Raw genomic sequence first — 13798 nt, forward strand, 5'->3', positions numbered from 1 at the left:
CTTAAGAGTTTTTTTTTTTTTTTTTTTTTTACACTAAATCACAAATCTTCAGTGCAAAGCAGAGATCTGAGGTCACGCACCAAATTTGATTAGAAACCTTCCAATTAAAATAAGCACGCATGAGAAATGGAAGACTGGTCACCTCAAAGAAAAAAAGAAAGACCACTTGCAGAAAAAGGATACTCTATAGATCAGATATCGTCCACTAGTGGACTCTACAATGTACTGCAAGGGATGAAACGGAGTTCTCAACTAATAAAAAATAAGAAATATTGCAGCGGTGAGCATAAAAAACGTTAATAAAAAAAAATAATAATGGCTTTACACTGGTGAAACCAGTCTTTTAAGCATATACAAAGGCAGCTCCTTTAACAAATCCTGTTGCAGATTATTCGATTACACACACACACACACACACACACACACACACACACACACACACACACACACACACACACACACACACACAGAGGGTCAGGGAGTGCAGGCTGTTTGTTGGTACCTCGTTTTAGGAAAGATAGAGATGGTAATAATCAAGGGCCACAGATATGATACGATCAAAATACACACCTACATGCCCATTTAATTTATTTTGTGATTCTGTTAGTCACATTTTTTATATATAAATATAAAAATCTAACATCAAAGATAAATATCAAAGATTCTGTCTCATCATTCCTTTTTTTTTTTTTTTTTTTTTTACACTTAGTTACAGTTCTAAACAAACCTAGCAAATACTTTGGTCCTACCACACAGGATACAGTGTTGTGTCTTAATGAGTGGATTATATTATATAGTGCTCCACCTGTAGGAATATAGAGGAACTGCAATGTTTTACCACCTCAAATGCAAACAAATAAGTTAACAAAATGTAGAGATTTCGGAGTCAAGTGACGTACATGGTATACGATTTATGGTGTACGATATTTATAAAAAAAAAAAAGATTTCCCCCATCTCTAATGAAAACTACATCAGGGGGCGGAGCCTTTTCTTACAAAGCCCCACAGTCATGAAATAACCGTCCAATTAATGTTCGGGACTCATGGACGTAGAGTATTACGGTGAACTGGTATGTTTAGATGCTGTCCTCGTCACTCTCATTGATCACTTTGAGGTTGTTGATGGCTCAGTTCCCCCTCATGTCTGTGTTTCCTTCTGGCTCCTCCCTTTTAAATTATGATGTCATAGTTAGTCCTGCCGGAGTCTCTGCTTGCACTCTAGACTAAATATACATTCACATTATACACTGGGTGACTGTTCTTTCCCCGAAACTCTCTCTCGCTTTACATGTCGCTCGTGACCTGCCAGTGACCCCGTCCCCCTCTGTCCTCTGGACCTGTAGGACTCATTGTTGTTCCCAGGTTCTGGTTGGAGATCTCGTCACATGGATCCATTTGTGTGTAACTTTTGAATGTCCTATCCTGTATCTTGTAAAGACGACTTGATATCAACGATTATTTGAAGAAATGCACGTTTTATTCCAACATCAGGCTTTATTTCATGTAGTTTAATGTTTAAACATCGATCCAAAAACAATTTTATTATATGCATAGATTATTGGATTGCATTATATTTTCTAATGCTTCATTAGAAAAGACATGATTTTAAGTTTGTTATTATTAAGAAATATTCTTTCTTATGAGGATTCAATGAACTTCAAAGCCATTAGCAGAGCATTTGCCTCTGCGGTAAAAATCCAACTTTGATCTTGGACGTGTAAATCCTGATGCAGCTGATGATTGGAACACGTTTGTACTTCGCTGTCCAAAGCCAACATTTTTATTGCAGGGACCAAACGAGGAAAGTGTGTGTGTACATGGTGTAGTGTGTGTGTGTGTTACCTTTCCAATCTCAACGGTAGGCAGCGTCTCTGCATCAGCCTTTGCCAAGTCCAGCTTGTTCTCGGGCACATAGAGCTCCTTCACCTCATAGGTGGCGTCCACAGGTACGATGTCCTGAAAGAAGACAATCGTGTATTGAAAAAGCTTGATGTGTATTTTCATTTCACTTTATGCTAACTTGGCTAAAAATACTTGGCACTAATTGAGGATTAGCATTCCTCTGTATTTGTGTAAAGCAAAATCAACATAATGATTAACGGTTGACCGGTTATCGCCCGAGCTGATCATCGAGCGTTTGGTGATTTAATGATTAGCCAATAAATCCTAAATCCTGCCACAGATGTACAAAGTTCTCCTTTAAACCTTGCGCTGGTCCAGCGTGTACCCCTTGGTAGCTTGGTATGAGCCAAGAATTCCAGTCTTAAAGGCGTTGCAGCAAAGTTGTGTGTTATTCTTTTATAAGTTTTTGCTGCAGATGCGTAACGGTTTCAAATATCAGATATCGTCTCCTTCGTTACTAATAATTTGTAGTAATATTCGCCCTAAAAATAATAATAATCATATCGGTTAACCTCTAATTAAATATGATCTTAAATAACCATGTGCTCCAAAAGTATAACAACACATTTGCATTCACCTCGAGGCATATGTATGCGTGAAGGTATGAACTTGCTCGTCAAGATTTTAAAATAGTTGTAATTACATCGTTACATAAACGAACAGCTGGGAAACATGATGTGAACCGACGTGTCTGATCGGTGTTCCGTACAGTACATTAGTATGACATTGGTATGCGTCATATCTCACACTTCTACAGCCATATTCCTGGTGAAAATCAGTTTTTGCTATTCAAAATTACAGCTAGATTAGATGTTTAAGATTTATCTACACACTTTAATACTTAATTTGGATTTACTTGGTTAAAAACCTTTTAAAAAGTCTTTACAGAGTTAAACAATTAAATATGCTTGACGGACGGAAGGTTTTTACATGATGATTCACATTTTGGTGAATTTTCTCCAGATACAGTACGTGTGTGTGACTTTTGATTGTCCCATTCCGCATCTTATATAAATGGTTTGTCCCCAATGGTTAATAAAAGTGAATGCATGTCTTGTTCTGGGATCTAACTACTACAATGAAATGCGATGGGAATTCAAATGTGTGCCTCGAAAACAGATTTCAGACTTTGCATGCAGCTCTCCCTCTAGAACTGCTGACTTCAAACAAACCTATCGGTTGTAACTTAATAAATCTTTTCATGTTTCATGGTGTGTGAGTATGAGAGAGAATTTGCTTTATTTAATCAGGTGTACGGGCTGTTCTTTTGCGAAGTCACTGACCCTAAAGAAAAGTCGTCCTGTTCCCATCAGCTAATTTAATGTGGCATTTATGACATTAATAAACAGAGGTCAGGACTGGAGTTTCAGATCCCTAAGACTCGTGGTTACATGGTGCATCGGTGTGCAGTATGAACTCACTCTCTCCTGCAGAAGATCAAGCAGCTGCTGGATACACTCGTTCACGTTGCACGAGTCGGTCTTCAGCACCAGCTCCGGAGCCTCGGGCTTCTCGTACTCCGAGTCGATTCCTGTGAATCCTACAACGGCAACGACAAGAGCGGATCTTAGAGCGGCCGGTGATTATAACGAATCGACGTGTGAATGATGTGAATGAGTCGGTGATGGAGATAATAAGGGATTAACCGGTTAATTTGCTTTGCACCATCGATCAGTTGATGGTGGATAAGATTTGATTGGTTGATGGCTCATTGACAGCCAGAAAACTGTTCATAACAACTTTCAACAAGTTGAATAACAATAAGAATCCATTGGTGGTGGAGATGAATCAATCAAACAAATTCATTGGTATCTGATGTCCATAAATTAACCAGTGATGAGGAGAAATCAAAGTGTCGGTCACGTTCGCACCAGTTTTGAAGACTCTTTTCCTACTCAGCTGATTCCCGTGAATCCTACAATCACAACATAAAAGCAAATCATCTCAGTCACATCCATGATGCAGTCACTCGTTCTGAGGAACGTCTATGAATTGATCAGGGACTGTTATAAATCGATCATTGATTGCTATAAGTCTCTCTTGAAGACCAGTTAAGGAGACTCAGGCTTCTGATACTCACAGTTAATTCCCATGAATTACACAATGATAAAAACACATGATGGTCAGTGATGGATGTGAGGTCTATAAAGGCTTTAAATGCCCGAGGTGGCCGCGTGTACGTCAGGTAGCCGATAATAACCTGCTTTGAGACAGTGAAAGAACAAGCCAAGAAAGTTTACATAATTTGTGTGGGTTTTTTTTTTTCTTGCATTTTGTGTAAGATTTAGTGAAGTCACAGCACCATGGGTCTTAGGAATGTTAGCAATGCCGCTAGCAAGAAGAAAAGGGAGCCTTTCAGTTTGGTTTTTGAAGCAGGCCAAAACGAATCATAAATTAATGTTAAATGAGATTTAATGTCTTTTCTAAATGATTTGATTGTTTTTAGATGCAAAAATATGATTCTAGTGTTTAAAATTGGTGATATTAGTTATATTTTTGTGTAACTGGAACGGATTATCCGCATTTACATAATCTCCTATGGGACAATGTGCTTTACAATATGACATTTCACCTTAAGACATCTCCTCCAGAACGGATTAAATTTGTATGCCGACGTACCGCTGTACTTTTAAAGACATGTTAAGCACATCTGGAATAAAAGCACCTTTCAGTTTAAAACATATGGCAGCAACGAGGGAGGCTCAAACCACTGCTAATGCACAAACTGCAAAAAAAAAAAAAAAAAAAAAAAAAAAGGTACTTCCTCTAACTTTGTAACGATAACATCTATACTTCACTTCCCTTTCTCTTAAAGTTACTACACAGCACTGTAATCTTTTACTTTTTTTCTTTTTTTTACACAATGCCTAAAAAAGCAGGACAGGAGTCATTAACAGTCTTGGGGGACTTTACTTTTTAAAGTAACTAATTACATTACAAAATTACGGTCATTAAAAAGTAATGTTACATTACAGTGTTACTTTCTGATAACAGTAACTAGTTTGAGTACTTTTCCACTGCAGAAAATGAAAACTCCTTTATCGTAATTTGTTAACTGCTAACAACAGGAATAACATGAGGGGGAGGGGGTATTGGGGGCGGAGCTTATAGGACGATTTTTCCATACACACACACATTAATGAAATGACTGTTGTCTGGCTCATGGATTACATAAATTGTCTACATAACGGATTACATTTTTGAAAATATAACTAAATAACTGGGAACTTAAATGGCGGACCTAAAGCGTTAGATCACTCGTTACATCAAAAAAGTCATCCAAGTACTGTAACGCTACTTTGTAATGCATTACACCCAATGATTCTGTTGGATACGGACTACAAAGTTTGACTTTTGTGCTCGAGTGGTCTCTTTCTCACACACACACACCAAATTGAGGTCACTATTATGCAACTCACCAAAAAGGACCCAAAATACTCCTGATATCAGCAATACGAAAACTGAATCCTTATGTTTTACATTTAGGCATTTGGCAGACGCTCTTATACAGAGCGACTTACAATTTTTTTTCTCATTACACATCTGAGCAGTTGAGGGTTAAGGGCCGCGCTCAAGGGCCCAACAGTGGCAACTTGGTGGTTGTGGGGTTTGAACCTGGGATCTTCCGAACCGTAGTCCAACGCCTTAACCACTGAGCTACCCCTGGGCCCTGTTTATAAACGTTACGCTACAAGCTGATACATAATGTTCTTAAGTTCACACAATTTAGACTCGATGGTGGAGGAGCGGTGTTTCACCTCTGATCTCTCCAGCTCTGGCTCTCTTGTAAAGGCCCTTCACGTCTCTTTGCTCGCACACATCCAGCGGTGCATCCACAAAAACTTCAAAGAACGGGAGGCCTGCTGTATCGTGAATCGTTCTTGCGTTCAGGCGGTCCTGCACAGGAAGACCACAAAAGTACAACAAAGAAATGTGAACAAAAAAAACAAAAAACAACTGTTTCGATTCTAAATCGAAAAGCGATTCTTTTGACTTCTTTTTTAACATTTATAATAGAGATGAACCGGTCGGTCGGCCAGTGACCAGAATTGACTAGTTTTCAGTTTGACTGGTCGTGATCGGGCTCGGATATAAATGATTCTGATGCATTTTTATGGCGTTACAATATCAAAATCACACGTTAAATGCCTCTGATCTGCCTTTTTCTTCAAAATCTGTGAGCGAATTAGTCTCGAACCAACTCATTACACACACTCTCACCTACAATCTTGTAGGATAACAAAGAAACAGTGACGTTTTACCGCCTCGAACACCTCCAAAGTCTCAAACCTCAACTAGCTGGTGAGCGCTGTTTCGAGACTTTGGAGGTGCTCGAGGCGGTAAAGCGTTGCTGTTTCTTCATAATCCTACAGGTGGCGCAATCTGAACTATTCATCCCGTGTGGTAGGAGTAAGAATTATTCGTTCGAAAGTTTGTTTAGAAATAATAATTATGGTGGATGATGCTCAGTAACAGTGTAACTTTGTGTTTAATTTAGTGTTTAAACGCTGCGCTTAAGAAAACTAATGTTACAAGTAACAGGCTACATTTAATTACTCATAAAACATTTTTTTTATATTTATAAAATCATGGTACCTATAGAATCACTATTTTAATTGAACCGAGTCATTGTGATAATATCGTATCGGGAGGTGACTGCTGAGTGTATAGTAAAGATAACAGGATATCCCGGAATCATGGAAGCGGTGCAGTACCCTGCTATACGGCGAGATGAAGCTGGCGATGCACACGAGCCCGGCGTCGGCGAACAGCTTGGCCACCTCGGCTATGCGCCGGATGTTCTCCTCTCGGTCTTCGGGGCTGAAGCCCAGGTTTTTGTTCAGGCCCTGTCTGATGTTGTCGCCGTCCAGAGTGTAACAGGGGATCCCGTGGCACACCAGGTGCTCCTCTAGAGCCATGCTCACCGTCGTCTTGCCCGCTCCAGACAGGCCTTCGGATGGACAGGGAGAGAGAGAGAGAGAATAAACTTAGTGCTGACATCATTAGAGCTTCTGAATAAACACAGGAAAGCAAACAGCCCATGTGGAGCCAAAAACCGGGAGGGAAAAAAAAAAAAAAAAAAAAAGTCCCACTGCTTGTCCACTTGTTGCAAAAATGCATCTTGAAAGGGACTAGGGCGTGCCTGATCTTGTTCTTTATATTTTGCCAGGACTAATGAAGGCCTTCTCTTCAATGGCTGCAGTTGCTTAACTTTAGTTTATGAATTGAACTAAATGTCTGAAACCCTTTCGTTTTTGGACACACGGTTGACGTGTCACAGCTGCTCATTCCCTGTAATACCTGTGAGCCACACGGTGCATCCCCGGAAGCCTCCTCTTGTCCCGACGGCTTGTCCACGTTTGTTCCGGCTCACGTGATGAGCCTGGTAGGTGACGTTAGTGGCTCGCTGCATCCCCTGAAAGAGACGCGATCACATTTTCTCACACAGCTTTAGATTAAATATACAAAGCTAACAGACATAAATCATGTAGGAAGGAAGAAAGGACAAATGGACAGACGGACAGACAGACAGAGGACAGACTTCACGCAATATGTATTATAAATTTACAATTAGGCCATTACAACGTAGCTTTGTGTTTTATTTAATTTGAAGTTTATAAGTGAGAAAACTAATGTTATCAGAAACGGGCTGAACTACTGAGTAAACTTTTTTCTTTAAGAAAAAAACCCTGAAAAAAGTTACATCAAATTGGGATATTTATAAAATTGTAAAACTTAAGGAATCGCTATTTTAATCGAATCAGCACATTCAACGTGCATTTGGTCAGGTTTCATCAAAACATGCTGTGTTAGTGGTTTAAAGACAGACAGACAAGTTACTTCCTGTTTCGATCTTACCTGACAAACTTTTTTTTTTGACTAAGGTTGTTTGTAAATGTTTTTAAAACATACTAAAAATTCATATTTTCATAAACAGTTAGCTTCATAAGTATAGGTCTGAATATGCTATATGTATGTAATAAAATCCAATCACTAGAACAATAATAATAATAATAAAAAAAATACAAATAATAAAAATAATACATGTATAATAATAAGAAAAAGAAGAAAAAGAAGAAAAATAACTTCTGTCAGTTGAGTTTTATTTTTGTTCCTTACTTGTTCTCGGCTTACAGACAGATTAGTCCTGTTTTTTTTTGTCCTAAATGAGTGATTAGTGCTAATTGTTTTATATAAAAGGACTTGCTTATTTTACTTTTATGTTTGTTTATTCAAGGCGGTGAAGTTGTGTTTAAATAAGTGTCTGATTAGTAAATTAACGTAAAATAAATTAAATTTAAAACAAAGGTACTGTTTAACATTAACATCAAACATTATGTAGGCTAATTAGGCATAAATTTACACACCCCGAAGCACAAACCTTTTCTTCCCCCTTCTACCATGTAAATACCAAATTTCTCATCTACATGCATGTTCCTCATAAATTAGTTTGTATCCAGCTTTTAAAAAAAATTAAATAAAAAAAAGGCACCATGGATTTCAACGTTTGTCTCTTATAAGTTTTCACGTGTCGAGTGTGCCGATAATACATCATACTGCAGACTAATAGATCACGTGACCTACTCAACATGCAAAATACACAAAGGCCAGTGTAAGCAAGTACTTATTATATCCCAGTCTACTTCCTTCTAACTTTTCCGATAAAGACTTAAATGACGTGAAACTCTTAAAGATTAAAGACTCGCTGTTGCTCGGCTCTACTGCTCTGGAGATGGTTTGAATTCAGCTCTTCATGTCCGGGTGGAAAAACACCACCTCAGCTAACATGCCCCCCCCCCAAACACACACACACACACGGACACACACACCCTAACACAAGACACACTGACGTCTATTTGAGCTCCAGGTCGACTACAGAGCCGTCTTTGTGACGTGTAAACCTCGGTGGGTTTAGCTCCGGCGTACACCGCTGAAGTTCTTTAAGCTCTACAGTTTCGCACAGAGTTTGAGGAGACTTTCACAATGTTCTTATTCTCTAACATCCGAGCTCATATTAACGGTTTTACACACATCCCACACACACACACGCCGCACAGACTCATATAATCCTGAGAAGTCAGCGGAGTGCTTACTCAGCCGGAACGACAGGTTTCGCTACACAATGAAAGATAAAAGATAAAACACAGCACTCGTGAAGTTTGTGCTCTAAAACACGACTAATCCCTCAACTAATATTCTAATATTGTGTTCCCTCAATGAAACACAGGCATAGCGTGTCCCCCAATGTCCTCCTCATTATCTCGTCTTGTATAATGTTTTGTTTATTGATTCTAACTCGTAACCCAGCTTATTTATATGCTGAAAATGTAACAACCACAACACAAACACACACAATATATTAAACTAGAGTTAGTACTGGTCTTTAATTAGAACATAAATAGTTTTGTAGCAATAATTAAAAGGTTAAAGCTAAAAAATAATCAGCACCTGGTACATAACTGTTCATACCTTCCCTGCTGCTCAACATTTTAATTTAATTTATGGCGCAAGGTTCAGTTTTCATAGTGTACGTACCATTTCTGTGAAGTAAGACATGACGAGTCGCTCTGTCCTGTGGGTGTAATGAGGATTTGTGTGGCTTGTAGCTGTGTTACGGTCGTTCTGTAAACTTATACTCTGTATTCACAGTAAACTTTCACGCTGACTGGCTCTGTTTTATGACACATATGACCACGCCCACCTTGAGGAGAAAAAGCGCAATAAGTGCTCGAAGCTGTGACGTAATCTGGCACATAACTGCTTATAACTTCACTTCTTCTCAACATTTTTATTTCATTTATGGCGCAAGTTTAATCGGCAAAGATCCATTAAATTCTGTCCAGGGGTTTATATAGAGAAGTAAAGGGAGTTTTATAACACTCAGAACTGTGTTCTGTTAATCTGCTTTCCCACCATGCACAATACAAAGCTTGTAGAGCAAACTCCACTTTATTAGCCTATGAGAATTTGCATTTTAACATCTAACATCCAGAAAGCAACAGAAATCAGTATAATTATTCAGGTTGAAGTAATGCTGGCCAGTATTTTAGGGAGAATTTACATCTGATATTTTTCTAAAACAGAAACTGTGGTGCAAATGACTAATTAGCTGAAAGTATTGTACTTGATGTTCCCTGATGCAATGCGGTTAGGGAGTTACAGCAGCGACTCGACCCGGCTAGTGAGTGACCTAAAGGATGATGATGATGGATTAATGTGAAAGCTAAAAACTATTTAAGAGAAGTGTACAGATGAGAAATTAAAACAGCTGGACAGACTAAAGAACTAAAGCATTGGAAAGGGAGGAATTGGGATTAATAACTCTCATGCCAACGCTTCAGTATCAACAGGCACGCTTGAGGGTTACAAGTTTTTGGAAAGTCTTGGTTTGCTTTAGCATTACAAACATGTTTCCAGCACGACAATGTTTCTGTGCACAAAGCGATCTCCATGAAGACACGGTTCGTCAAGGCTTCGTTATGTCGTGTTGTTTAAACATCTGCATGTGCATGTTACGTTGTCTTTGGTATAGTTCTTAGATAGACAGTTTTGTTAAATTACAATATTAATTTGTTTCGTCTTAGCTAGTCAGCTTAGGTGTCTCAGCTAGAAGGTTAGTTTTGTTCATTTATATTGCACGAAGCACCTTGGTCCTGGAGGAACGTTGTTTCTTGTTAATGTGTACTGAAGTGTATAAAAGCCTCCCTGACTTAACTTGAAAGTTTGGTTGGAAGAACTCAAAGCCCTGACCTCTGAACGCCTTTGGGGTGAACGGGGACACCCCGGACCCTCACTAATGCTTCCCTAAATTCCCCACCCACAATCACACTGCACTAGGGTCCACTAGAGGAAAGCTTTACAAGAAAAGTGGAGTTTATTATTAGATAGAATAAAGCAGGAGTGAGATCATGAGTGTCGTGACAAAAATCCAGGTAATCCACTGTCTCTAAAACATACAGGTATACAAAGATATATTCTCCTTCTCGCATTCTCAAAAAGGTAAATGTAGCTTAGAGGAACAGAAAATGGATCTGAATTAATTGTATTTTTAAAAAATTCCTGCCAGTATTTTAAACCTCTCTTTGATTTATTTATTTATTAAGAAACTGAATTAAAACTGGAATAGAATTAGTCTGTGTTAATGAATCGACCAGAAAACACTTCTGTCCATCCCTCCAGTATTCTACTCTAATGCCTTCCACTGTATCCATTACATCACTGGAATCTTATTTAAATGTATCCGTTACTGTTACTATGTATCCAGGCTGTGGGTCCGGTCCAGCCGCCTGACTCACCCAGTTCTCAATGGTGTTACTCAGTTTCTGTTTCTTGTGCGAAGCTGAAGCTGAACTCTCCATTTCCGCCACTTTATCAGGTTTCACACAAATAAAAAACAAAACAAACAAAAAGAAAAAAAACGACACGTCTCTCCCGGACTCGGCTCGGTTTAATGGACGCCCGGACACAGCGCGAGCTCCAGCAGGCGGTACACCAACTGCGCCACGTCACAGGAAGTGACGTTTCTAAACCTCGTCAGGTGTCTCAGCGCCATCTCGCGACCGGAAACACTTCTTAAATCTTTTAATGTTATACTTTAATGACTGCAATCCGTCACTTAAACTGTTAAACTGACTGTTGTTATGTAAATAATAATAATAATAATATTAAAATACTTTACACCCTGGGGCTGATAGCGCGCATTTTATTAAACTGAGTTCTGCAGGACAATCAGTGATGTGTTAATAATCATAATAATAATAATAATAATAATCATAATAATGATGCTGTTGAACATAATGTGGAGAATCACAACTAAACTTCAAACAGTGAGTGAGCCGTTACTAGAGAAATAACAACAATAATAATAATAATGATGATAATAATAATAAAAATAATAATGATGATGATGATGATAATAATAATAATAATAATAATAATAATAATGCTGTTGAACATAATGTGGAGAATCACAACTAAACTCCAAACGGTGAGTGAGCCGTTACTAGAGAAATAATAATAACAACAACAACAACAATAAAAATTCAAATTCAAATTTTATTTGTCACATACAGAAGTCATACACAGTACGAGATGTAGTGAAATGCTTATACGACTGCCCGTGACCCTAAACGAGAATTAAAGCTTATAATCAGAAATAAATATGAATAAAAGAAACAAGATAGAAAAATTAAATAGAAAAAAAAAATTAAACTAGGAAAAAATAGAACTAAAAATAAAAATAGAAATAGAAATATGCTGTACATGAAAAATAGAAATATACTGTACAAATTGAAATATACTGTACTGGTCAAGAGCATTTAGGAAATTGAGAAAAATTTGATATTTTGTAAGAAAGATGGTGTGCAAATATGCGTAGAACAAAGGTATAATAATAATAATAATAGTATAATAATAATAATAGAACAACAACAAATTTAAATTTTATTTGTTACATATACAGTCATACACAGTACGATATGCAGGAAAACGCTTACAACAACAACAATGATAATAATAATAATAATAATAGAACAACATAAATAATAATAATAATTAATAAATAAATAAAACATGTGTGTAGAATGTGTGTGTGTGTGTGTGTGTGTGTAGAGTGTGTAGTGTGTCCATTGTGTGCGTTTTGCAAATGATCCAAAATATCTGACCTCGTGTTGGGTTGAGCCCACAACATGCACAGTGAAAATTGTTCAGGTCAATGAGATCCAGAGGTGCACTGAGTTTGACATGTTTGTATATGTGTATAAGTGTGAAGCCACGCTCAGAGCCCAGACTCACGGCGTCCTAATGGCAGCAGGTTAAGACCCCCAGAAGGGCCTGGATAAGTGAAAAAAATAGTTTGAAAAACGAGAGGAGACTCGAGATGGAAATCAAATCGGGATACTGGAGATGTGAGGTGACGGTGCCAACCAGTAAGCCTTCCTTCCGCCCCAATTTCACTAATTCCAAATAATAATTAATAGCAGTTTTCATTATTTTATTATAATTTGTGACCCTTTAAAAAATATTTTTTTAACCTGGTAATCAAAAGTTTGGATACCACTTCTAATTCCATGGTCTTTCTCCTTTGAACAGTTGATATTGAGATGTGTTGCTGCATATGCTCTGTAAAGCTTCATAACGCCTCTAGTCTGAGGTGCCCCTATACCTCCCAAAATCACTAAACTGTCCATGTCCATGTAATGTGCTTTGTGATGGAATGGCATCCCAGTCCCTAACATAAGCTATTAAAATATATTAACTTACATACTAAAATAATTTTATGGTCTTTCAACACTACATGGCCAAAATGTTATGGACACCGAACCATCACACGCTTTTTGAACAGTCTAGATTTTAAGGGCTCCCTGAGCTGATAGCATATCCTCCACTCTTCTGGGAAGCCTGTCCTTGTGGATTGTGGATGTGGGAATTTGTGACTACATCCCAAAGATTCTCAATTGGGTTAAGGTCTGAACTGTGGTGAACAATCAATTTGTGAAAATAATGTCCTATGCTTCCTAAACCACTATTTTACAGTTTAAATACTAACATCATCATCTTGGAACATCCCCATGCCATCAGACAAGAAAAAAAAAAAATCTATTGGTGACCTCATTTTACTAACCCAACACTAGACCTGACCAACTGAAGCAACCCCAGATCATAACACTGCCCTCACCCCCCACCCCCACGCCCCCTTCTACTTTTTTTAATGATTTGATTTCACTAAGCATTTGAATAATCGTTTAAATTTAAATGACAGTGGGGTTGAGGTCAGGGCTCTGTGTAGAACACTTGTGCCTTCATGGAGCTCGCTTTGTGCACAGGGACACTGTCATGCTGGAACAGGTACGGGCCTCTTAGTTAGAGTTATAACCCTTAAAACCCAAGCGGCACA

General features: G+C 38.2%; 1 protein-coding gene across 2 annotated transcripts in view; it reads right to left on the reverse strand.

The window, feature by feature from the left end:
- papss1 (3'-phosphoadenosine 5'-phosphosulfate synthase 1) overlaps window positions 1-11397 on the reverse strand; it is a 30535-nt gene extending 19138 nt beyond the window's left edge. The window contains exons 1-6 of one of the 2 annotated variants that reach the window (XM_053501371.1): window positions 11199-11397; window positions 7204-7318; window positions 6618-6853; window positions 5661-5799; window positions 3324-3442; window positions 1843-1956 (exon numbers count right to left, since the gene is read on the reverse strand). In XM_053501371.1, the coding sequence (XP_053357346.1) occupies window positions 1843-1956; window positions 3324-3442; window positions 5661-5799; window positions 6618-6853; window positions 7204-7318; window positions 11199-11261 (786 nt within the window). In that variant the 5' untranslated portion in view covers window positions 11262-11397. Of the gene's footprint in view, window positions 1-1842; window positions 1957-3323; window positions 3443-5660; window positions 5800-6617; window positions 6854-7203; window positions 7319-9438; window positions 9590-11198 lie in introns of those variants that run through there. The other variant, XM_053501372.1, reaches the window with a different exon arrangement.
- Window positions 11398-13798: the final 2401 nt, after the last annotated feature.

This window comes from Clarias gariepinus, chromosome 8 (genome assembly GCF_024256425.1).
Source record: "Clarias gariepinus isolate MV-2021 ecotype Netherlands chromosome 8, CGAR_prim_01v2, whole genome shotgun sequence".
Classification (NCBI taxonomy): domain Eukaryota; kingdom Metazoa; phylum Chordata; class Actinopteri; order Siluriformes; family Clariidae; genus Clarias; species Clarias gariepinus.